Here is a 23,316-nt window from a genome sequence, read left to right as displayed (position 1 = left end):
CGCTTGTGGCCACAAACAAAAATGAACCCAGCTGGGACACAAATAGAGGCCCTGTGGGACGTGGTATGTATCCTCTGCTGCCAAGTTGGGTCTGTAGAGATGTTCCTTCCCTGCTCCATTGTGGGTGGTTGAACAACCTTTGTTTTCCAGGAGAGGGTGGTACTCCCACCTTCCCAGATTAGACAGCTGTTTCTCCCCCTCTACATTCTGATCTGGGAGAAGGCACCGTAGATGATTTCCTCACTCGCAAGTGGGATCCGATTTACTTCACTGCAGCCTTGAGAACCTGGCAACATGTTGTGTCAGAGCATCGCAGGGAAGCTTCTGCTTCTGTGTTAACACAACAGTGAGCACAAAAGACAGCCGTTAGCACACTGGAGATATAGATAGCCCGCTTTCTGGGTCCAAGTAATAGTGGTGGGGAGTGGGGTACAGGGGTAGGGGGATGAGGTTCAGGTGAAATCCATTAAGTGGAGGAGAGTTCCACCTAACAAGCAGGGGTCTGGGTACTTTGGGATCACTATGGTTAGGAAGTCTGGGGAGAGGGCTGTGAGATTTTCCAGATAGGCCAGAAGATGGAACTCTCTATCCTGGGGATGTTGATGACAAACCCAGCAACCATGAAGATGGTTCCCTGATGCTGTAATTTTTGAAATATTTACTGTAGCATTCTGTTCCCACCCACAGTGGATCAGGGTGATTGGGAGGGCAGGCAGGATAAACAGTGGCAGCATGGTGTCCAGTTAGGCCTTAGAGTGGCCTCTACACCCAACAAGGACAAAAGAGGTATTTTCCAGTGGGAAGCAGCTGGCCAGAGTGATAGAAAAGAAGTATTATAGGAAAAAAAGAAAAATTAAAACTCCTGTTCCCACCCATAGCTGGTGTGCCTGGTTTGTGTAGTGGCCAGACCCTGTGCTTGCTTGTTCACACACCCCTCACCACTCTTTGCCTGGCTCACCCTGGGCAGGCCTGCGATCCAGGCTAGTAGGATGAGCCAAGCACAGTCTGCCAGGCCAAGTGGGCAGAATGAGCCCAGTGGGCCCGAGCAAAACTCGAGAAAAGGTGCCACTGGCCACAGAGGTTTCCAGCTAGTGAAGTGACACCCCAAGGATCCTGTGACAAACCCATATCATTATGCCCCCAGCCCTCCCAAATCCCATGTCCTCCTCACACTTCAAAACACAATCATGCCTTCCCAACAGTCCCCCAAAGTCTTAACTCAAAAGTCCAAGTCCAGACTCTCATCTGAGACAAGGCAAGTTCCTTCTACCTATGAGCCTGTAAAATAAAAAGCAATTTAGTTACTTCCAAGATACAATGGGGATATAGGCATTGGGTAAATACTCCTGTTCCAAAAGGGAGAAATTGGCCAAAACAAAGGGGCTAAGGCCCCCTGCAAGTCTGAAACCTAGCAGGGCAGTCGTTAAATCTTAAAGCTCCAAAATAATCTCTTTTGACTCCATGTCTCACACCCAGGGCATGCTGATGCAAGGAGTGGACTCCCAAAGCCTTGGGCAGCTCTGCCTCTGTGATTCTGCAGGGTACAGCCCCCACAGCTGCTTTCACAGGCTGCTGTTGAGTGCCTACAGTATTTTCAGGTGCACAGTGGAAGCTGTCAGTGGATCTACCATTCTGGGGGCTGGAGGATGGTGACCTTCTTCTCACGGCTCCACTAGGCAGTGCTGCAGTGGGAACTCTGTGTGGGGGATCCAACCCCACATTTCACCTCCACACGCTCTAGTAGAGGTTCTGCATGAGGGCTCTGCCCCTGCAGCAGACTTCTGCCTGGACATCCATGTGTTTCTGTACATCCTCTGATACCTAGGTGGAGGCTCCCAAGCCTCAACTCTTGCCCTCTATGCACCTGCAGCCTTAACACCACATGGAAACCTTGGTGCCTTCTGGCTTGCACTCTCTGGAGCAGCAGCCTGAGACGTATCTTGGCCTATTATAGCCATAGCTGGGGCTGGAGTGGCTGGGATGCAGGGTGCTGTGTCCTGAGGCTGCACAGAGCAGTGGGGCCCTGGGCCTGGCCGACAAAACCATTTTTCCCTTCTAGGCCTCCAGACCTGTGATGGGAGGGGCTACTATAAGGATCTCTAAATATTTTGGAGACATATTCTTTATTTTCCTGACTATTAATATTTGGCTCTTCTTATGCAAATTTTTGCAGCAGGCTTGCTTTAATTCCTCCCCTAGAAAATGGGTTTTTCTTTTCTTTCACATGGTCAGGCTGCAAATTTTCCAAACTTTTATGCTCTGCTTCCCTTTTTTTTCTTTTTATTTTATTTTAGGTTCTGGGGTACATGTGCATGTTTGTTACATAAGTAAATGTGTGCCATGGTGGTTTGCTGCACCTATCAACCCATCATCTAGGTATTAAGCCCAGCATGCATTAGCTATTTTTCCTGATGCTCTCCCCTGTTTCCTCCCCCAAAAGGGCCCAGTGTGTGTTTTTCCCCTTCCTATGTCCATGTGCTCTCATTGTTTGGCTCCCACTTATAAGTGAGAACATACGGTGTTTGGTTTTTGTTCCTGCGTTAGTTTGCTGAGGATAGTGGCTTCCAGCTTCATCCACATCCCTGCAAATGACATTATCTCATTCCTTTTTATGACTGCATAATATTTCATGGTGTACATGTACCACATTTTCTTTATCAAGTCTATCATTCATGGGCATTTGGATTGACTCCATGTCTTTGCTATTGTGAATAGTGCTGCAATGAACATACATGTGCATGTATCTTTATAATAGAATGATTTATATTCCTCTGGGTATATACCCAGTAATGGGATTGCTGGGTCAAATGGTATTTCCCATTCTAAATCTTTGAGGAATCGCCACACTGTCTTCCACAATGGTTGAACTAATTTATATTCCCACCAACAGTGTAAAAGTGTTCCCATTTCTCTGCAACCTTGCCAGTGTTTGTTGTTTGTTGACTTTTTAATAATCACCATTCTGACTAGCATGAAATGGTATCCATTGTGTTTTTGATTTGCATTTCTGTGATGATCAGTGATGTTGAGTTTTTTTCATGTTTGTTGGCTGCATGTATGTCTTCTTTTGAGAAGTGTCTGTTCATGTCCTTTGCCCACTTCTTAATGGTTTTTTTTTTTTTTTTTTTTTTTTTTTCTTGTAAATTTGCTTAAGTTCCTTGTAGATTCTGGATATTAGACTTTTGTCAGACTGATAGATTGCAAAAATTTTCTGCCATTCTGTAGATTGTCTGTTTGCTCTGATGATAGTTTCTTTTGCTGTGCAGAAGCTCTTCAGTTTGATTAGATCCCATTTGTCAATTTTTCCTTTTGTTGTAATTGATTTTGGCGATTTCATCATAAAATCTTTGCCCAAGTCTATGTCCTGAATGGTATTGCCTAGATTTCCTTCTAGGGCTTTTATAGTTTGGGTCTTATTTTGAGTCTTAAATCCATCTTGAGTTAATTTTTATATAAGGTGTAAGGAAGGGTCCAGTTTCAATTTCTGCATATGTCTACCCAGTTCACCCAGCACCATTTATTAAATAGGGAACCCTTTCCCCATTATTTGTTTCTGTCAGATTTGTCAAAGATCAGATGGTTAGATGTGCAGTTTTATTTCTGAGTTTTCTATTCTGTTCCATTGGTCTATGTGCCTGTTTTTGTACCAGTACCACACTGTTTTGGTTACTGTAGCCTTGCAGAACAGTTTGAAGTTGGGTAGTGTGATGCCTCCAGCTTTGTTCTCTTTGCTTAGAATTGTCCTGGCTATACAAGTTCTTTTATGGTTCCACATGAATTTTAAAATAGTTTTTTCTAATTCTGTGAGGAATGTCAATGGTAGTTTAATGGGAATAGCATTAAATATATAAATTGCTTTAGGCAGTATGGCCATTTTCATGATATTGATTCTTCCTATCCATGAACATAAAATGTTTTTACATCTGTTCGTGTCCTCTCTGGTTTCTTTGAGCAGTGGTTTGTAGTTCTCCTTGAAGATGTCCTTCACATCCCTTGTTAGTTGTATTCCCAGGTATTTTATTCTCTTTGAGGCAATTGTAAATGGAAATTCATTCATGATTTGGCTCTCTGCTTGTCTGTTGTTGGTGTATAAGAATGCTTGTCATTTATGCACACTGATTTTGTATCCTGAGACTTTGCTGAAGTTGTTCATCAGCTTAAGAAGCTTTAGAACTGAATCAATGGGGTTTTCCAGATATAGGATCATGTCATTTGCAAACAAAACAATTTGACTTCCTCTCTTTCTATTTGAATACCCTTTATTTCTTTCTCTTGCCTGATTGCCCTGGCCAGAACTTCCAATACTATGTTGAATAAGAGTGATGAGAGAGGGCATCCTTGTCTTGTGCCAGTTTTCAAGGGGAATGTTTCCAGGTTTTGCCCATTCAATATGATATTGGCTGTGGGTTTGTCATAAACAGCTCTTATTATTTTGAGGTATGTTCCTTCAATACCTAGTTTATTACGTTTTTTACATGAAGGGATGTTGAATTTTATTGAAGGCCTTTTCTGTATCTATTGAGATAATCATGTGATTTTTGTCTTTAGTGCTGTTTATGTGATGAATTACATTTATTGACTTGTGTATGTTGAACCAGCTTTGCATCCCGGAGATGAAGCCGACTTGATCATAGTGGATAAGCTTTTTGATGTGCTGCCAGATTTGGTTTGCCAGTATTTCATTGAGGGTACTTGCATTGATGTTCATCAGGGATGTTGTCCTGAAGTTTTCTTCTTTTGTTGTATCTCTGCCAGGTTTTGGTGTCAGTATGATGCTGGCCCCATAAAATTAGTTAGGGAGGAGTCCCTCCCTTTCCATTGTTTGTAATAGTTTCAGAAAAAATGGTACCAGCTCCTCTTTGTACCTCTGGTAGAATTCAGCTATGAATCCACCTGGTCCTGGGCTTTTTTGGTGGGTAGACTATTTATTTATTTATTTATTTGAGATGGAGTTTTGCCCTTGTCATCCAGGCTGGAGTGCAATGGCATGATCTCGGCTTACTGCAACCTCTGCCTCCTAGGTTCAAACGATTCTCCTGCCTCGGCCTCCCAAGTAGCTGGGATTACAGGCACCTGCCACCACACCCAGCTAATTTTTGTATTTTTGGTAGAGATGGGGTTTCACCATGTTGGCCAGGCTGGTCTCGAACTCCTGACCTTGTGATCTGCCTGCCTCAGCCTCCCAAAGTGCTGGGATTACAGGTGTGAGGCACTGTGCCCGGCCAGCAGGGTATTTATTACTGCCTCAATTTCAGAACTTGTTATTGGTCTATTCACGGATTCAACTTCTTCCTAGTTCAGTCTTGGGAGGGTGTATGTGTTCAGGAATTTATCAATGTCTTCTAGATTTTATAGTTTATTTGCATATAGGTGTTGATAGTATTCTCTGATGATTGTATTTCTGTGGGGTCAGTGGTAGTATCCCCCTTATCATTTCTGATTGTGTTTACTTAAATCTTTTCTCTTTTCTTCCTTATTAGTCTAGTTAGCAGTCTATCTATTTTATTGATTAAAAAAACCCAGCTCCTGGATTCGTTGATATTTTGAAGGATATTCCGTGTCTCTATCTCCTTTAGTTCCATTCTGAGCTTGGTTATTTCTTGTCTTCTGCTAGCTCTGAGGTTTGTTTGCTCTTGGTTCTTTAGTTCTTCTAGTTGTGATGTTAGTATGTTGATTTGAAATCTTTCTCGGTTTTTTATGTGGTAATTTAGTGCTATAACTTTCCCTCCTAACACTGCTTTAGCTGCATCCCAGAGATTCTGGTAAGTTGTCTCTTTGTTCTCATTAGTTTCAAAGAACTTCTTGATTTTTGCCTTAATTTCATTATTTGCCCAGAAGTCATCCAGGAGTAGGTTGTTCAATTTCCATGTAGTTGCATAGTTTTGAGTGAATTTCTTAATCTTGAGCTTTAATTTGATTATGTTATGGTCTGAGAGACTGTTATAATTTCCGTTCTTTTGCATTTGCTGAGGGGTATTTTACTTCCAGTTATATGATCAATTTTAGACTAAGTTCCATGTGGCACCAAGAAAAATGTATGTTCTGTTTTTTGTGGGGTGGAGAGTTCTGTAGGTATCTACCAGGTCCACTTGATTCAGAGCTGAGTTCAAGTCCTGAATATCTTTGTTAATTTTCTGTCTTGATGATCTGTCTAATATTGACAGTGGGGTATTAAAGCATTCTACTATTATTGTGTGAGTGTCTAAGTCTATTTGTAGGTCTTTAAGAATGTATTGGCCAGGCGTGGTGGCTCAAGCCTGTAATCCCAGCACTTTGGGAGGCCGAGACGGGCGGATCACAAGGTCAGGAGATCGAGACCATCCTGACTAACATGGTGAAACCCCGTCTTTACTAAAAATACAAAAAACTAGCCGGGCGAGGTGGCGGGCACCTGTAGTCCCAGCTACTCGGGAGGCTGAGGCAGGAGAATGGCGTAAACCCGGGAGGCAGAGCTTGCAGTGAGCTGAGATCTGGCCACTGCACTCCAGCCTGGGCGACAGAGCGAGACTCCGTCTCAAAAAAAAAAAAAAAAAAAAAAAAAAAAATGTATTGCCGGGTGTGGTGGCTCACATCTGTAATCCCAGCACTTTGGGAGGCCAAGGCGGGTGGATCAGGAAGTCAAGAGATTGAGACCATCCTGGCCAACATGGTGAAACCCCATCTCTACTAAACATATAAAAATTAGCTGGGTGTGGTGGTGCGCACTGTAGTCCCAGCTACTCGGGAGGCTGAGGCAGGAGAATTGCTTGAACCAGGAGGCAGAGGTTGCAGTGAGCCAAGATTGCACCATTGCACTCCAGCCTAGGTGACAGAGCAAGCCTCTGTCTCAAAAAAGAAAAAGAAAAAAGGAAAAAAACCCCACAAACAAACAAACAAAAAAAACAAAAACAAAAAACGTGTTTTATGAATCTCGGTGCTCCTGTATTGGGTGCATATATATTTAGAATAGTTAGATCTTCTTGTTGAATTGAACCCTTTACCGTTATGTAATGCCCTTCTTTGTCTTTTTTGACCTGTGTTGTTTCAAAGTCTATTTTGTCAGAAACTAGGATTGCAACTTCTGCTTTTTTCTGCTTTCCATCTGCTTGGTAAATATTCCTCCATCCCTTTATTGCTAGCCTATGTGTGTCTTTGCATATGAGTTGTGACTCCTGAATACAGCACACTGATGGATCTTGTCGTTTATCTAGCTTGCCATTCTGTGTCGTTCAATTGGAGCATTTAGCCCATTTACATTTAAGGTTAATATTGGTATGTGTGAATTTGATCCCGTCATCATGATGCTGGCTGGTTACTTTTGCAGACTTGTTAATGTAGTTGCTTCACAGGGTCATTGGTCTGTGTACTTCAGTGTGTTTTTATGGTGGCTGCTAACAGGTTTTCTTTTCCATGTTCAGTGCTTCCTTCAGGAGCTCTTGCAAGGCAGGCCTGGTGGTGGTGAAATCCCTCAGCATTTGATTGTCTGAAAAGGATTTTATTTCTCCTTCGTCTATGAAACTTAGTTTGACTGGATTTGAATTTCTGAGTTGGAAATTCTTTCTTTTTTTTTTTTTTTTTTTTTTTTTGAGATAGAGTCTCGCTCTGTAGCCCAGGCTGGAGTGCAGTGGTGTCATCTCAGCTCACTGCAGCCTCCGCTTCCGGAGTCCTGGTTCAACCAATTCTCCTGCCTCAGCCTCCCGGGCAGCTGGGATTCCAGGCACGCACCACCCTGCCCAGCTAATTTTTGTATTTTTAGAAGAGATGGGGTTTCACCATGTTGGCCATGCTGTTCTTGAACTCCTGACCTTGTGATCTGCCCACCTCAGCCTCCCAAAGTGCTAGGATTACAAGTGTGAGCTACTGCCCCTGGCCTGGAAATTCTTTAAAAATGTTGAATATTGGCCAGTCACGGTGGCTCACAGCACTTTGGGAGGCCAAGGCGGGCAGATAACAAGGTCAGGAGTTCAAGACCATCTTGGCCAACATGGTGAAACCCCGTCCCTACTAAAATACAAAAAACCATCTGGGCGTGGTGACATGTGCCTGTAATCCCAGCTACTTGGAAGGCTGAGGCAGGGGAATCGCTTCGACCCAGGAGGCAGAGGTTGCAGTGAACTGAGATTGCGCCACTGTACTCCAGCCTGATGACAGAGCAAGACTCCGTCTCAAAAAAAAAAAAAAGAAAAAAAAAAAGGAATTTGAATATTGGCCCCCAATCTCTTCTGGCTTGTAGGGTTTCCACTGAGAGGTTCACTGTTAGTCTGATGGGCTTCCCTTTGTAGGTGACCTGGCCTTTCTCTCTGGCTGCCCTTAACATTTTTCCTTCATTTTAACCTTAGGGAATCTGATGATTATGTGCCTTAGGGTTGACCTTCTCATGGAGTATCTTATTGGGGTCCTCTGGATTTCCTGGATTTGAATGTTGGCCTGTCCTGGTAGATTGGGGAAGTTCTCCTGGATGATACCCTAAAGTGTGTTTTCCAACTTGGCTCCATTCTCACCATCTCTTTCAGGTATTCCAATCAGTTGTAGGTTCAGTCTTTGTATATAGTCCGATAGTTCTCAGAGGTTTTGTTCATTCCTTTTCATTATTTTTTCTCTAATCTCGTCTGCCTGCCTTATTTCAGCAAGATAGTCTTCAAGCTTTGATATTCTTTCTTTTGTTTGGTTGATTTGGCTATTGATGCTTGTGTTTGCATCATGAAGTTCTCGTGCTGTATTTTTCAGCTCCGTCAGGTCATTTATGTTTCTGTCTAAACTGGTTATTCTAGTTAACACCATCGATAATGTTTTATCACGGTTCTTAGCTTCTTTGCGTTGGGTTAAAACATAATCCTTTAGCTCAGTGAAGTGTATTATTACCCACTTTCTGAAGCCTACTTCTGTCAGTTCATCTGTCTCAGCTTCAGCCCAGTCCTGTGCCCTTGCTGGAGAGGTGTTCTGATCATTTGGAGGAGAAGAGGTATTCTGGCTTTCAGAATTTTCAGCGTTTTTGCGTTGGTTTTTCCTCATCTTTGTGGATTTATCTACCTTTCATCTTTGAGGCTGTTGACCTTTAGATGGAGTTTTTGTGCGGTCTTTTTTGTTGATGTTTTTGTTGTTGCTGCTTTGTTTGTTTGTTTTTCTTTTCTTTCTTCTTTTTTTTTTTTGAGATGGAGTCTCGCTCTGTCGCCCAGACTGGAGTGCAGTGGCAAAATCTTGGCTCACTGACTGCAACCTCCGCCTCCCGGGTTCAAGCGATTCTCCTGCAGCCTCCCAAGTAGCTGGAACTACAGGCACCCACCACCACACCTGGATAATTTTTGTATTTTTAGTAAAGACAGGGTTTCACCATATTGGCCAGGCTGGTCTCGAACTCCTGACCTTGTGATCTGCCCGCCTCAGCCTCCCAAAGTGCTGGGATTACAGGCGTGAGCCACTGCGCCTGGCTGTGTTTCTTTTAACAGTCAGACCCCCCTTCTGCAGGTCTGCTGCAATTTGCTGGGGGTCCACTCCATACCCTGTTTGCCTGGGTTTCACCAGTGAAGGCTGCAGAACAGCAAAGATTGCTTCCTGTTCCTTCCTTTGGAAGCTTTGTCTCAGAGGGGCACTGACCTGATGCCAGCCGGAGCTCTCCTTTATGAAGTGTCTGGTGACTCCTGTTGGGAGATCCCACCCAGTCAGGAGGCATGGGATCAGGGACCTGCTTAAGGAAGCAGTCTGGCTGCCCCTTACCAGTGCGGGTGCGCTGCACTAGGGGGAATCCTCCCTCGTCCCGGTCACCAGGACTCTTGGGAGCCAATAGGCAGGAAAGATTAAGTCTGCCCAACCTGAGACTGCGGCCACCACTCTCCCCAGGTGCTCTGACCCAGGGAGATGAAAGTTCTGTCTGTAAACCCCTGGCTGGAGTTGCTGGAACTCCTGCAGGGAGGCACTGCCCGGTGAGAAGGGATGGATCTGGTTCCCAGCTGAAGCGGTAGCCTGGCCATGATCTGCCACAGCTGCTGTGCTGCGCTGCGGGGGAATTCCGCCTAGTCCCAACCTCACAATTTCCCTGGCACTGGCCCGGGAAAACTGCCGACTAGAGCCACAGTTATGGCAGTCGACCCTCCACCCGCGCCCGCCGTGCCCAAAAAACTCGGTCATTTTAGGCAGACTCCAGGCTGCTGTGCTGGCCGGTGGGGATTCCAAGCCAGTGGGCCTTAGCTTGCGGGGTTCCATAGGAGGGTCCTGCTGAGTGAGGCCGCCTGGCTCCCTGGCTGCAGCGCCCTTGCCATGGGAGTGGATGGGTCTCCTGCCTCGCTGGAGTTCCGAGAGCCGCTGAAATATGCAAACACTCCTGCAGCTCAGTGCCCGCCTGAGCGGCCGCTGACCCTTAGGGCTGCCGTCGCCTGCACAGCTTTATGGTCGGAACGCAGGGTCCTGGTGGTGTGGGAACACGAGCGAATCTCTTGATCTGCTGATTGCAAAAATCCCTGGGGAAAGCGTAGTTCTCTGGGCGGGTAGCAGCAACCTCTCACTGCCCCCTCGGCTGGGGGAGGGCGATCCCTTCCCCCATGCAGCTCCTGGGTGAACTGTCTCCGCGCCCTGCTTTTCCTTGCTCTCCGTGGGCTGCACCCACCACCTAGTCAGTCTCAATGAGAGAATCTGGGGACCTCAGCTGGAAATGCAGAAATCACGTTTGTCGCTGTGGGAGCAGCAGATCGGAGCTGTTTCTACTCGGCCATCTTGGCCTCTCCCCCACTCTGCTTCTTTTTTGAATATAAATTTCAGTTTCAGATAATCCCTTTGTTCCTGCATATGAGCATACACTGTTAGAAGCAGCCAAGCCAAGTCTTGAATGTTTTGCTGCTTAGAAATTTCTTCTGCCAGATACAATCATCTCTCTCAAGTCCAAAGTTTCACAGATCTGTAGAGCAGGGGCACAATGCCACCAGTCTCTGCTAAGGGGGCACAATGCCACCAGTCTCTGCTAAGGAATAGCAAGAGTGATCTTTGCTCCAGTTCGAAATAAGTTCCTTATCTCCATCTGAGACCTCCTTAGTCTGGACTTTATTGCCCGTATCACTATCAGCATTCTGGTCACAACAATTTAACAAGTAAGTCTCTATGAAGCTCCAAACTTCCCCACATGTTCCTGTCTTCTGAGCTCTCCAAACTGTTCCAACCTCTGCCTGTTACCCAGTTCCAAAGTTGCTTCCACATTTTCAGGTACCTTTATAGCAATGCCCACTTCTCTGCTACCAATTTTCTGTATTAGTCCATTCTCACACTGCTACAAATAATTACCTGGGACTGGGTAATTTATAAAGAAAAGAGGCAGGCTGGGTGCAGTGGCTCATGTAATCCCAGCACTTTGGGAGGCCGAGGTGGGCAGATCACCTGAGGTTGGGAGTTTGAGACCAGCCTGACCATCATGGAGAAACCCCGCCTCTACTAAAAATACAAAATTAGCCGGGCGTGGTGGAACATGCCTGTAATCCCAGTTACTTAGGAGGCTGAGGCAGGAGAATCACTTGAACCCGGGAGGCGGAGGTTGCGGTGAGCCGAGATCGTGCCATTGCACTCCAGCCGGGGCAACAAGGGCGAAACTTCATCTCAAAAAAAAAAAAAAAAAAAAAAAAAAAAAAAAAAAAGAAAAAAAAGAAAAGAAAAGAAAAAGAAAGAAAACAAAAAAGAAGAGGCTTAATTGGTTCATGGTTCTGTGGGATGTACAGGCTTCTGCTTCTGGGGAGGCCTCAGGAAATTCACAATCATGGAAGGTGAAGGGGAAGCAGGCAAATCTTCAGATGGCCAACAGGAGACACAGAGTGAAGGGGGAAGTGCTACATACTTTTTCGAACAGCCAGATCTTGCGAGAACTCTGTCAGGAGAATAGGAAGGGGAAGTCTGCTGCCATGATTCAATCACCTCCCACCAGACCCCTGCTCCAACGATGGGGACCACAACGCAACATGAGATTTGGGTGGGGACACAGAACCCAGCCACACCAATGGATGAGCGTTCAATCATCTCTTCATCAAATAGGAGGTCTGAAGTGAAAAGGGGCCTCCCGTAAGTCATTTCAACCGGGCTAAGCTTTAAGATTCCCTTTGGAGCTATCCTCGTGTGTAAAAGAGCTATGGGTAGGAGAGAAACCTTGGCCTCTGAGGTCTCCTGATGGAGTTTTGCTAATGTTCTTTTAAAAACATGATTGACTGGTGTGGTGGCACATGCCCGTAATCCCAGCTACTCGGGAGGCTGAGGCAGGAGAATTGCTTGAACCCGGGAGGCGGAGGTTGCAGTGAGCCAAGATTGTACCACTGCACTCCAGTCTGGGCGACAGAGTGAGACTCCATCTCAAACAAACAACAACAACAACAACAACAAAACATGGTTGGCTTTTTCCACCTTACCTGAGGACTGAGGCTTCCAGGAGGAGTGAAGGTGATAGGTAATGCCTAATGCTGAGGAAACCCGCTGGACCACTTTAGCTGTAAAGGACAGTGCATTATTACTCTGAAGATTTATTGGTAATCCAAAATTTGGAATGATCTCTTTAAGAATTTGGACACTTCTGGCCGGGCGCAGTGGCTCACGCCTATAATCCCAGCACTTTGGGAGGCCGAGGTGGACAGATCATGAGGTCAGATCAACACCATCCTGGCTAAGATGGTGAAACCCCGTCTCTACCAAAAATACAATTAGCTGGGTGTGGTGGCGGGCACCTGTGGTCCCAGCGACTCAGGAGGCTGAGGCAGGAAAATGGCGTGAACCCTCCCGGTGCGATCTCAGCTCACTGCAACCTCCGCCTCCCAGGTTTAAATGATTCTCCTCCCTCAGTCCCTCGAGTAGCCAGGATTACAGGCATGCACCACCACACCCGGCTAATTTTTTTTTTCTTTCTATTTTTAGTAGAGATGGGGTTTTACTGTGTTTACTAGGCTGGTCTCGAACTCCTGAACTCGTGATCCACCCACCTCAGCCTCCCAAAGTGCTGGGATTACAAGTGGGAGCCACCACACCCGGCCTTGTAAGCCCATCTGTTCTGCCCATTTACTTTCCTCAGGAGTATAGTAGGTGCTGCTGGCGTGGGTGCAGTACCCGCATTAGTCCGTGGCCTGGAGTATAGTAGGTGCTGCTGGCGTGGGTGCAGTACCCACATTAGTCCGTGGCCTGGAGTACAGTAGGTGCTGCTGGCGTGGGTGCAGTGCCCGCATTAGTCCGTGGCCTGGAGTATAGTAGGTGCTGCTGGCGTGGGTGCAGTGCCCGCATTAGTCCATGGCCTGGAGCGCTGGTGTTCTTTACCTGTGGCCTTGGCTGTTCTGTCCATCAGAGCATTTCCTCTGGGATAATAGAGGTGTCCCCCTTTTGGTGTCCTCTGCAGTGAGTAACGGCCACCTCCTTTGGGAGCTGGACAGCATCTAAAATTCCAGGATCTCAGAGCAATGCTGTATGGGGGATTCCTTAGCTGTTAGAGGTCCCTTTTCTTTCCATACGGCGTCATGAGTATGGAGCACCAGGCATCCATATTTGGAATCGGTAAATATGTTGACTCTTGAGTCTTTTCTCAGTCGGAGGACCCTGATTAGACCAATTAATTCCACTTTTTGAGCAGATGTCTGGGGAAGTCAAGCTTTGGCCTCAATGCCTTCTTGTTGGCTAACTACTGCATAACCGGTCTGTCTTTCTCCCTTATGAATAAAACCACTTCCATCTCTGAGCCACTCTACATCAGGGGTATGCACGGGGCTCAGGGGCTCATCTTTGAGGTCAGGTCTGCTAGAGCAGGTCTGTTCTATGGTTTCCACACAGGAGTGAATGAGTTGGGGATCTCTTTCCTGGGACACGAAGTCCAGCAACAAGGGAGCAGAGTTTAAAACTCAACATGCTTTAAGGGTAACATCTGGGGTGTCAAGCAGAAGGGCCTGACATTTAAGTAACCAGCTCTCTGTTAGCCATTGGTGTCCCTTTGTCTCTAGGACCCCCTCTACTTGGTGGGGGGATCATGACATCTAATGGTTGTCCCAAGGTAAACTTACTGGCTTCTGTCAATATAGTGGTGGCGGCTACAGCTCACAAGTCTCCTGGCCACCCAGCCACCACCTGGTCTAGTTTAGAAAAGTAAACCACTGGTATAGGGTCATTCTTGAGCCCCTGGTTTAGGATGCCCAAAGCTACCCTTTGTTTTTTAGCCAAGATGAAAGGATGGAGCTGTACAGCATCTGAAAGTTCATCTAAAGGGTGAAAAGTTTTTCTTTTTTTTGAGACGGAGTCTCGCTCTGTCGCCCAGGCTGGAGTGCAGTGGTGTGATCATGGCTCACTGCAAGCTCCGCCTCCCGGGTTCCCGCCATTCTCCTGCCTCAGCCTCCCGAGTAGCTGGGACTACAGGCGCCCACCACCTCACCCAGCTAATTTTTTGTATTTTTATTAGAGATGGGGTTTCACCGGGTTAGCCAGGATGGTCTCGATCTCCTGACCTCGTGATCCGCCCGCCTCAGCCTCCCAAAGTGCTGCAATTAGAAGCGTGAGTCACCGCACCCAGCCTAAAGGGTGAAAAGTTTTTCTATGTTTGGGAGTCCCAAAGTAGGAGCTGTTACCAGCTTTTCTTCTAATGTTAGGAATACCTGTTGCAGGTTCCATCCCAGTTTAAAGGCTCATGATCACGTCCTTTCAGAGCTTCATAAAGTAGTTCTGCTATGAGCCCAAACCCAGTAGAATCCAGCCATTCCCCTAAAGGCCTGTTTCTTAGTCTGAGGGGACTGGAGTGCCAGGATGGCCTCTTTTAACTCCTGAGTCAAAGTCCTGTCCCAGGAATGGGCACATACCCCAAATACTTAGCCTTCTGTACAGAGATCTGGGCCTTGCTGGGGATACCTGATGCGCTTGTTTTTCCAGAAAATTAAGGGGCTGGATTGTGTTCCTGTCAGAGACTTCCCTAGAAGGGCTGGAAATTAATAGGTCATCACATATTACAAAAGGGGCCCATTAGTTAATGGTAGTTCCTTTAACTCTTTTGCCAATGCATTGCCAAAGAGATGGGGACCGTTTCTAAAACCTTGAGAAAGGACAGTTCAGTTAACCTAAGAGGCAGCATGAATGTCTGGGTCAGTTCATTCAAAAGCAAAAATACACTGGGAGTCCAGGTATAAAGGTACACACAAGAAAACATCCTTAATTAGGCATTAAGTCTAATACTGTGAACCAATGAGCATCTTTAGGGACTTGGCTCCATACTGTGCAAGGATTAGGAACTTTTGGGAGGATTGAATAACTGCCTAGGAGTCTGAGCTGACATGGATGTCAGCTACCCCAGCTGCCATCAGGATCTCCTTGCTGTGTAAACTGGGTGACAAGTGAAGTCAGTCTGAAGTCTGAGTTACAGTTGACCCAACTGGCCAGACGTGGGTGGGATTCCAGGAGGACAGCATGGGACTTCCCACCCCACCTGACAAAAGAAGGAAAATCTTATGTCTGGTGCTTAGATGAGCTGGTTCAGTGTTGATGGAACCTGAAGACAGACTGAAGCTACACTACAACATGCTCAGGGTGGCCCTAGAGGACAGCGTGGAGAAGAAATTCTTCCTGTGGGTGCGACTCTGATCGGTTAGCTTGCTTGTCTGCTTCATGTAGAGGCAGAAGAGACCTGCAATAAGAATATCTATGGAGTTGTGGGTGGGGCTGTTTGACCGGTTGATGAGAACCTGGAAGGAGCAAATTTGGAAGAATGGGGAGACACAGCTATGGGGAATGAGTGTGTGGATGAACAACAGGAACAGGCAGAGTGGGAGGAGTGTCACATTGTGCATTCATGCTCGGTGTCCTCCACAGGGGAGGCACTGGATGGCCATAGTGATGACGGATATGGTTTGGCTCTATGCGGCCACTCAGATCTCGTGCGGAGCTCTGATCCTCAGTGTTGGAGGAGGGGCCTGGTGGGAGGCAATTGGATCATGGAGGCCAACTTCCCCTTTGCTGTTCTCATGATAGTGAATGAGTTCTCATGAGGTCTTGTTTAAAAGTGTGTAGCACTTCCCCCTTTGCTCTCTTCCTCCTGGTCTGCCATATGAAGAAGGTGCTTGCTTGCCCTTTGCCCTTCTGCCATGATTGTAAGTTTCCTGAAGCTCCCCAACCATCCTACAGAACTGTGAGTCAAGGAAACCTCTTTCTTCATACATTACCCAGTCTTAGTAGAGATGGGGTTTCGCCATGTTGGTCAGGCCGGTCTCAAACTCCTGACCTCCAGTGATTCACCTGCCTTGGCCTCCCAAAGTGCTGGGATTGCAGGCTTGAGCCACTGTGCTCAGCCAATACACTTTAAAATAACTTCTTAATCAAGGAAGAATCACAGTAAAATTAGAAAGCATTTTGAACTAAATTAAGATGATAATTCTTATCAATATTTGTGTGATGCATATGAAAACATTAAATGCTTATATTAGAATATAAGAAAGGTATCTTCTAGAAGTGTTCCTTCATATGAAAAAAATAAATAAAAAGTTAATCAGGAAATAAGTTGATGACTTCTTCTAATATCTCAGTTTTCATAAATCATCTAGGTGAATTGTTAAAAATAAATTAGGTAAATGTAAATAGGATAAACATTTATAAATTAACTTTTCGTGTAATTTGAAATCTTAAAGTTATGTTATGATAAATGATATTCATAAATGTCTGGTTCATTTCCAAATAAGATAAGAAATTGAAACTAATTGCTGAACATAAATACATTTGTTCTTGGTTTCCTAAATTTCATAAAAGACTACATATATCTAGGTCTATTAATACACATAAAAACTACGTTATGCATTCTTTTGATACATAAGTTTTCAGCATTTTTACATTTATAATTATACTACACTATAAATTTTACTACAAATACTATTTTACCCTTATATTGCAAGTTTTGTAGGATGCTATTTTTGTTATTATTCTAATTCTAAATATTTGATAATTTCCCTTGTGATTTGACTTATGTGTTATTAAATTTGTGCATTTAAATTTCCAAACATATGGAAGTTTTCACTTATATTTTTGTTATTATAAATAATAATTACATTGATTTGTAGTTGAAAAAATGATCTATATGATTGACATGTTTAAATTATTTGACGTGTTTAAAGACTTTAAGTCTATTAAGTGATCAGTGTATATGTATAAAAAACAAAAAATTTTTTTTCTAGAGACAGGATCTCACTCTGTTGCCCAGGCTGGAGCGCAGTGACACAACCATGACTCACTGCAGCCTCGAACTCCTCGGCTAAAGGGATCCTCCTGCCTCAACCTCCCAACTAGCTGGGATTACAGGCATGCACCACCACATCCAGATACTTTTTTAAATTTTCAAATCTTTTGTAGAGTTACGGTCTTGCTATGTTGTCCAGGCTGGTTTCAAACTCCTGGCCTCAAGTGATCCTCCTATCTCTTATAAGCACAAGCCACTATACCTGGCCTAATTTTTTAAAAATTAAATATTCTGCATATGCTTGAAAAGAATGTATTCTGAGGATACAGTGTTCCATATATGTACTCAATTAGATAATGTTCTGTGAAGTTCAAATCTATATCCTTACCAATTTATTTTCTGTTTGAATAATTATCAGAAAAGGCATGTTAAAATATTACACTATAGGCCGGGCGCGGTGGCTCAAGCCTGTAATCCCAGCACTTTGGGAGGCCGAGACGGGTGGATCACAAGGTCAGGAGATCGAGACCATCCTGGCTAACACGGTGAAACCCCGTCTCTACTAAAAAAAAAATACAAAAAACTAGCCGGGCGAGGTGGCGGGCACCTGTAGTCCCAGCTACTCGGGAGGCTGAGGCAGGAGAATGGCATGAACCTGGGAGGCGGAGCTTGCAGTGAGCTGAGATCCGGCCACTGCACTCCAGCCTGGGCGACAAGCCAGACTCCGTCTCAAAAAAAAAAAAAAAAAAAAAAAAAAAAAATTACACTATAATGGTAAAATTAATTATTTCTTCTGTACTTCTGTCAACTGTTGCTTTCAATGTTTTGAAGCTTTGTTATTTAGTATCTTGCTATATCATAACCCCTTTTGACATCAGTACCTAGAACTGAGTTAATATATTTGCCTGGATTAGGGTTTTCAATGAAAAATCCTCAGCTCTGTCAATGATCTTTTCATCACCTAGGAGTTTATATCAGTATACAGTTTTGGTATCAAAATCAAATAAAGCATTAAATAAGTGGAATGTGTGAATAACACAAGTGGGATTTGTGCAAATTCATGTTTTTTTAATGATGGGGAGGGTTGTGCTTGTCCTCTTGTTGGATTCACTAAATAGAGTCACTATCAAAAAAATACATTATGGCTGAGCACGGTGGCTCACGCCTGTAGTCGCAGTACTTTGGGAGGCCGAGGTGGGTGGATCGCTTAAGGTCAGGAGTTCAAGACCAGCCTGACTAATATGGTGAAACCCAGTGTCTACTAAAAATACAAAAATCAGCTGGGTGTGGTGGCAGGTGCCTGTAATCCCAGCTACTTGGGAGGCTGAGGCAGGAGAATCGCTTGAACAGGGAGGCAGAGGAACAGGGAGGCCGGGTGCAGTGGCTCATGCCTGGATTCCCAGCACTTTGGCTGAGGCAGGTGGATCACTAGAGGTCAGGATTTCGAGACCAGCCTGCCCAACAAGGCAAAACCCTGTCTCTACCAAAGAAAAAAATACAAACATTAGCCAGGTGTGGTGGCACGTACCTGTAGTCCCAGCTACTGGGGAGGCTGAGACAGGAGAATCACTTGAATCCGGGAGGTGGAGGTTGCAGTGAGCCTAGATCATGCCACTGCACTCCAGCCTGGGTGACAGAGTAAGACTCCGTCTCAAAAAAAGAGTTAAACTTCTAATTAATATATATAATTCTGTATATAAAGTGTACCAAAAAGATGTGTTTTATGAGAAAAATTATAAGAAAGGCACAAATCTTTCTGGTGTGGAGACTGGAGACGATGTGCAGAAATGGCACGTCGAAAGGGGAAGGAAAAGAAGGAAGAACAGGTCATCAGCCTCGGACCTCAGGTGGCTGAAGGAGAGAATGTATTTGGTGTCCACCATATCTTTGCATCCTTCAGTGACACTTCTGTCCATGTCACTGATCTTTTTGGCAAAGAAACCATCTGCCGTGTCACTGGTGGGATGAGGGTGAAGGCAGACCGAGACAAATCCTCGCCATATGCTGCTATGTTGGCTGCCCAGGATGTGGCCCAGAAGTGCAAGGAGCTGGGTATCACTGCCCTACGCATCAAACTCCAGGCCACAGGAGGAAATAGGACCCAGGACCAGGGACCTGGGGCCCAGTCGACCCTCAGAGCCCTTGCCCGCTCCGGTATGAAGATCGGGCAGATTGAGGACGTCACCCCCATCCCCTCTGACAGCACTCGCAGGAAGGGGGGTCACCATGGTCACTGTCTGTGAACAAGACTCCTCAAAATATTTTGTTAATAAATTGCCTTCATGTAAAACAAAGGCACAAACATGTATTATTTATTGAGAAAAAGGAATAATTTTAAGGTCATTTCAAAATATGGATTCAGGAAGGAAACAGAAACAAGATAAAAAGGAACCAGCAAGTATGAGAGAGAGAGAGAGAGAGAGAGAGATGAAGAGCGTCATGGGAGTGAAGATGCAGTTTTGGTAAGAAACATTTTTTCTTTTTTGAGATGGAGTCTCACTCTATGACCCAGGTTGGAGTGCAACGGTGTGATCTCGGCTCACTGCAACCTCCGCCTCCCGGGTTCAAATGATTCTCCTGCCTCAGCCTCCCCAGTAGCTGGGATTACAGGCGCGTGCCACCATACCCAGTTAATTTTTGTATTTTTAGAAGACACGGGGTTTTGCCATGTTGGCCAGGCTGGTCTTGAACTCCTGACCCCAGGTGATCTGCCGGCCTCAGCCTCCTAAAGTGCTGGGATTACAGACATGAGCCACTGTGCCTGGTCCGTAAGAAAGATTTTTAAAAGAGAATAATTTTGCATGAGAAAGAATCTGATATGGTAATTTTTTGTCCTAAAGTAGAATCTCTAGTTATTTAAGAAAGAGAGGCTGGGCACGGTGGCTCATGCCTGTAGTCTCAGCTGCTTGGGAGGCTAAGGAGGGAGGATTGCTTGAGCCTGCAACGTCCAGGCTGCAGTGAGCCATGATCCTACCACTGTACTCAGCCTGGGTGACAGAGCGAGACCTATTTAAAAAAAAAAAAAAAAAGGCTGGGCGCGGTGGCTCAAACCTGTAATCCCAGCACTTTGGGAGGCCGAGACTGGCGGATCACGAGGTTAGGAGATCGAGACCATCCTGGCTAACACGGTGAAACCCCATCTCTACTAAAAAATACAAAAAAATTAGCCGGGCGAGGTGGTGGGCGCCTGTAGTCCCAGCTACTCCAGAGGCTGAGGCAGGAGAATGGCAGGAACCCGGGAGGCGGAGCTTGCGGTGAGCTGAGATCTGGCCACTGCACTCCAGCCTGGGCGACAGAGCGAGACTCCGTCTCAAAAAAAAAAAAAAAAGGAACAAAATAAAAGAAAAAGAAAGACAAGGCAGAAAGTTGAAGGATATCGTCAAGGCTCTGAGAAGTTGTGATAAGGTTCACAAAGGATGAATTTATGAAAGGAATTTGTGTGTGATCCAGTTGGTTATAATTAAGAGAATTATTTCTAAGTTTTTCTGAAGATTGAACTTTTCATCCCCTATGTTATTTATTTTTATTTATTTTTAAATTTTGTTTGAGATGGAGTCTCACTCTGTCGCCCAGTCTGGCGTGGAGTGAAGTGGCACGATCTAGGCTCACTGCAACCTCCGCCTCCCAGGTTCAAGTGATTCTCCTGCCTCAGCCTCTCAAGTAGCTGGGACTACAGGCGTGCACCACGACTCCTATTTATTTATTTATTTTTAGTAGAGATGGGGTTTCACCACATTGGCCAGGCTGGTCTATAACTCCTGATCGCAAATGATCTGCCCACCTCAGCCTTTCAAAGTGCTGGGATTACAGATGTGAGCCACCACGCCTGGCCACATACTCTATGTTATTTATTTGTTTACAAAATTTTTAAAGGTTGGCTGAAATGCCTGGGCTTCAGTGACCCTCCCACCTCAGCCTCCTGAGTAGCTGGGACCACAGGCACATGCCACCACATCTGGCTTGGTCCCCTGCCTTAGAACAAAGTTTTCTTGAGCTAGTGGTCTGCTCATAGTAAAACTGCAAGAGGTTTAGATTTTTAATTCTCTGCAGCACTTTTCTGTTTTTTTATTTTCTCCATTTAATTTCCCTTGTTTCAGGTCAGAAATGCTGTCTTCTTCATTTAGAGTGGAAATTTCATTCCTTGAGGTAGAGCTTACCTCTTAGAGCATCTCAGACTTGTGTTTCAGAAGTTCAGCTTTTGCTACATCTTGCAGCCTGTGATTCTCAGGACACGCACCACTGCCTCCAGCTCCTTCTCCCCATCAGAGGGCCTGGGATGGTGACGCTGTGCTTCAGCCTTTTTGTCAGCTCCTGTATCTCTCCCCTCTGATTCTAACTCTTTGTTATGAGCTGATGCTGAAATGTCTGTCTTGAAGACCTGGAAAAACAATGTTTTCTTCCCGTATAATTTCACCCGTCTTCCTGGGTTTTCTTGATGTGTCTGAATTGTCCGTGTAACCAGGAAACTTCTCATGCTTTTGGTTTTCCTAACAGCCACGTATTCTCCTGCTCAAGCTACTAACTGTCTCATTTACATTCCTCTCTAATACGGTGTGCGCTCAAAACCTTGGACACACGCACACTCTTCCCGTGTCTGGTTAAACAGTACATTTTCATCAGGTTTGACTTTCAGGTAAACTAAACGGGTGTCCCATAAGTGGAAGAAATCACATGGCAGGAGGTTCTTCTTTACCTTTTTGGTGACTGGCCTCAAAAAACAAAGATTTTCAAGATAACTTCCTGAGTTGCCTTTATTTGTTTTTTAAATTACTCAGGAAAACTGAGTTTTGAAAGGGTTGTTTTTTTAATCCATGTATCTTTCTGTATCGCTTTTGAAGTATTTGACTATCACTCTGGTTAAATAAATGACTGTTATTTCACAGTGACCTGTGATCCTGTTTTGATCAAGTGTTTTGAACCTTTTGCCATCTTTGGCAGCTGGAAGACTCAGGGTGGGTGGAAGACACCAGCGAGCCAGGAGGTGGGGAGAAGCCCTGGCTATCTGCAGAACCGGGCAGGTCTCAGCTGAGGGAGGCCTGTGGCCCAGCAGGAGGCCCAGCAGCTGGTGGGAGTGGGCAGGGGAATGCCCTGGTGGGGGAGTTGGGAGGGGACAGGGGACCTTGAGGGCCTCAGCTGCGTCAGGGCTTGCACTTCCACTGGAGTTGAGAGGGGAGCTGTGAAGCCTCCTGCTTGGTGGCAGTGTCTGATGTGATCCCAAAGGCCCCTCTGCCACTCATAGCTGCCAGGAGGCTCATCCACAGCCCGTGGTGCCTGTGCTGCCCACAGAGGCAGGAGGACGGCTAGAACCCAGGAGTTCGAGACCAGCCTGGGCAACATAAAGAGACCCTGTCTTTAAAAAAATCTAAAAATTAGCCAGGCATGGTGGCACGTGCCTATAGTCCCAGCTATGTGGGAGGCCAAGGCATGCTGTCTCTCCAAGAAACAAACAAACAAACAAAACGAAAAAACAAACAAGGAGAGGACACTAAGCTAAGTGAAATAGGCCAGTCCAGCCACAAAAGGACAAACACTGTGAGATCCCACGCAAGTGAGGCCCCAGAGTGGCCACATTCATAGAGAGAAAGTAGAGGCTGCGGGAAGCGGGGGGACGATGGGGAGTTATTGCTTAAATGAGGACATTTTACCAACATTTTAAAATAAAGTTCTCTCTGACTGCTTTGTGGAGACTGGACTACAGGGGGCTGGAAAAAGGGAGACAGTGAGGAGGCGACTCCCCAAGCCCAGGTGAGGGGCTGGGACCAAGAGCAGAGAGGCATGGGGTGGAGAGAATTCCCAGGGCTGTAGGGATGGAGCTGACAGGGCTTCTGGAAGGATTGTTGAGGGCTCAGGGAAGGGGACATGGAAAGGCGGGGGACAGGTATCGCTTAGAAACACCCGGGAGGAGCAGGCAAAAATGGGAGGGAGGGGACCCAGACCCGACAGGAGCGGGCTCCAGACGGAAAGGGGTAGGCACTGTCCGGCCGGAGAGGTGCGGGTCGCCGAGGGGGCGCCAGGTTTGTTTTGTTTGGATGTGAGGGAATCTCAACCCGTTTGCTAGAGAGAACAGTAGGGTGGGGGCTGTGCCTTGGGAGGAGGCGGCTGGGAGGAAGCGAAGGTGCACGGGCGGCCCGACGGCACAGCGATGTCCCCAGGAGAGAAGGGGGAGAGGGAGTGTGTCGGGCGGCGGTGGCCAG

General features: G+C 45.9%; 1 protein-coding gene across 1 annotated transcript; it reads left to right on the top strand.

Moving 5' to 3' along the window:
• The first annotated feature begins 18,865 nt into the window (after window positions 1–18,865).
• Window positions 18,866–19,412, top strand: LOC126955584 (40S ribosomal protein S14-like). Its single transcript, XM_050792327.1, has one exon. The coding sequence runs from the start codon at window positions 18,910–18,912 to the stop codon at window positions 19,363–19,365; it is 456 nt and encodes a 151-aa protein (XP_050648284.1). The 5' UTR covers window positions 18,866–18,909; the 3' UTR covers window positions 19,366–19,412.
• The last annotated feature ends 3,904 nt before the right edge of the window (window positions 19,413–23,316 follow it).

The sequence above is a fragment of the Macaca thibetana genome, chromosome 5 (assembly GCF_024542745.1).
Source record: "Macaca thibetana thibetana isolate TM-01 chromosome 5, ASM2454274v1, whole genome shotgun sequence".
In the NCBI taxonomy this organism is placed as follows: Eukaryota; Metazoa; Chordata; class Mammalia; order Primates; family Cercopithecidae; genus Macaca; species Macaca thibetana.
This window is presented reverse-complemented; position numbering and strand designations above follow the sequence as displayed.

Bases quoted from the DNA above. Each gene is read 5' to 3' on its own strand.
- LOC126955584 (XM_050792327.1), top strand. From the start codon at position 18,910: ATGGCACGTCGAAAGGGGAAGGAAAAGAAGGAAGAACAGGTCATCAGC.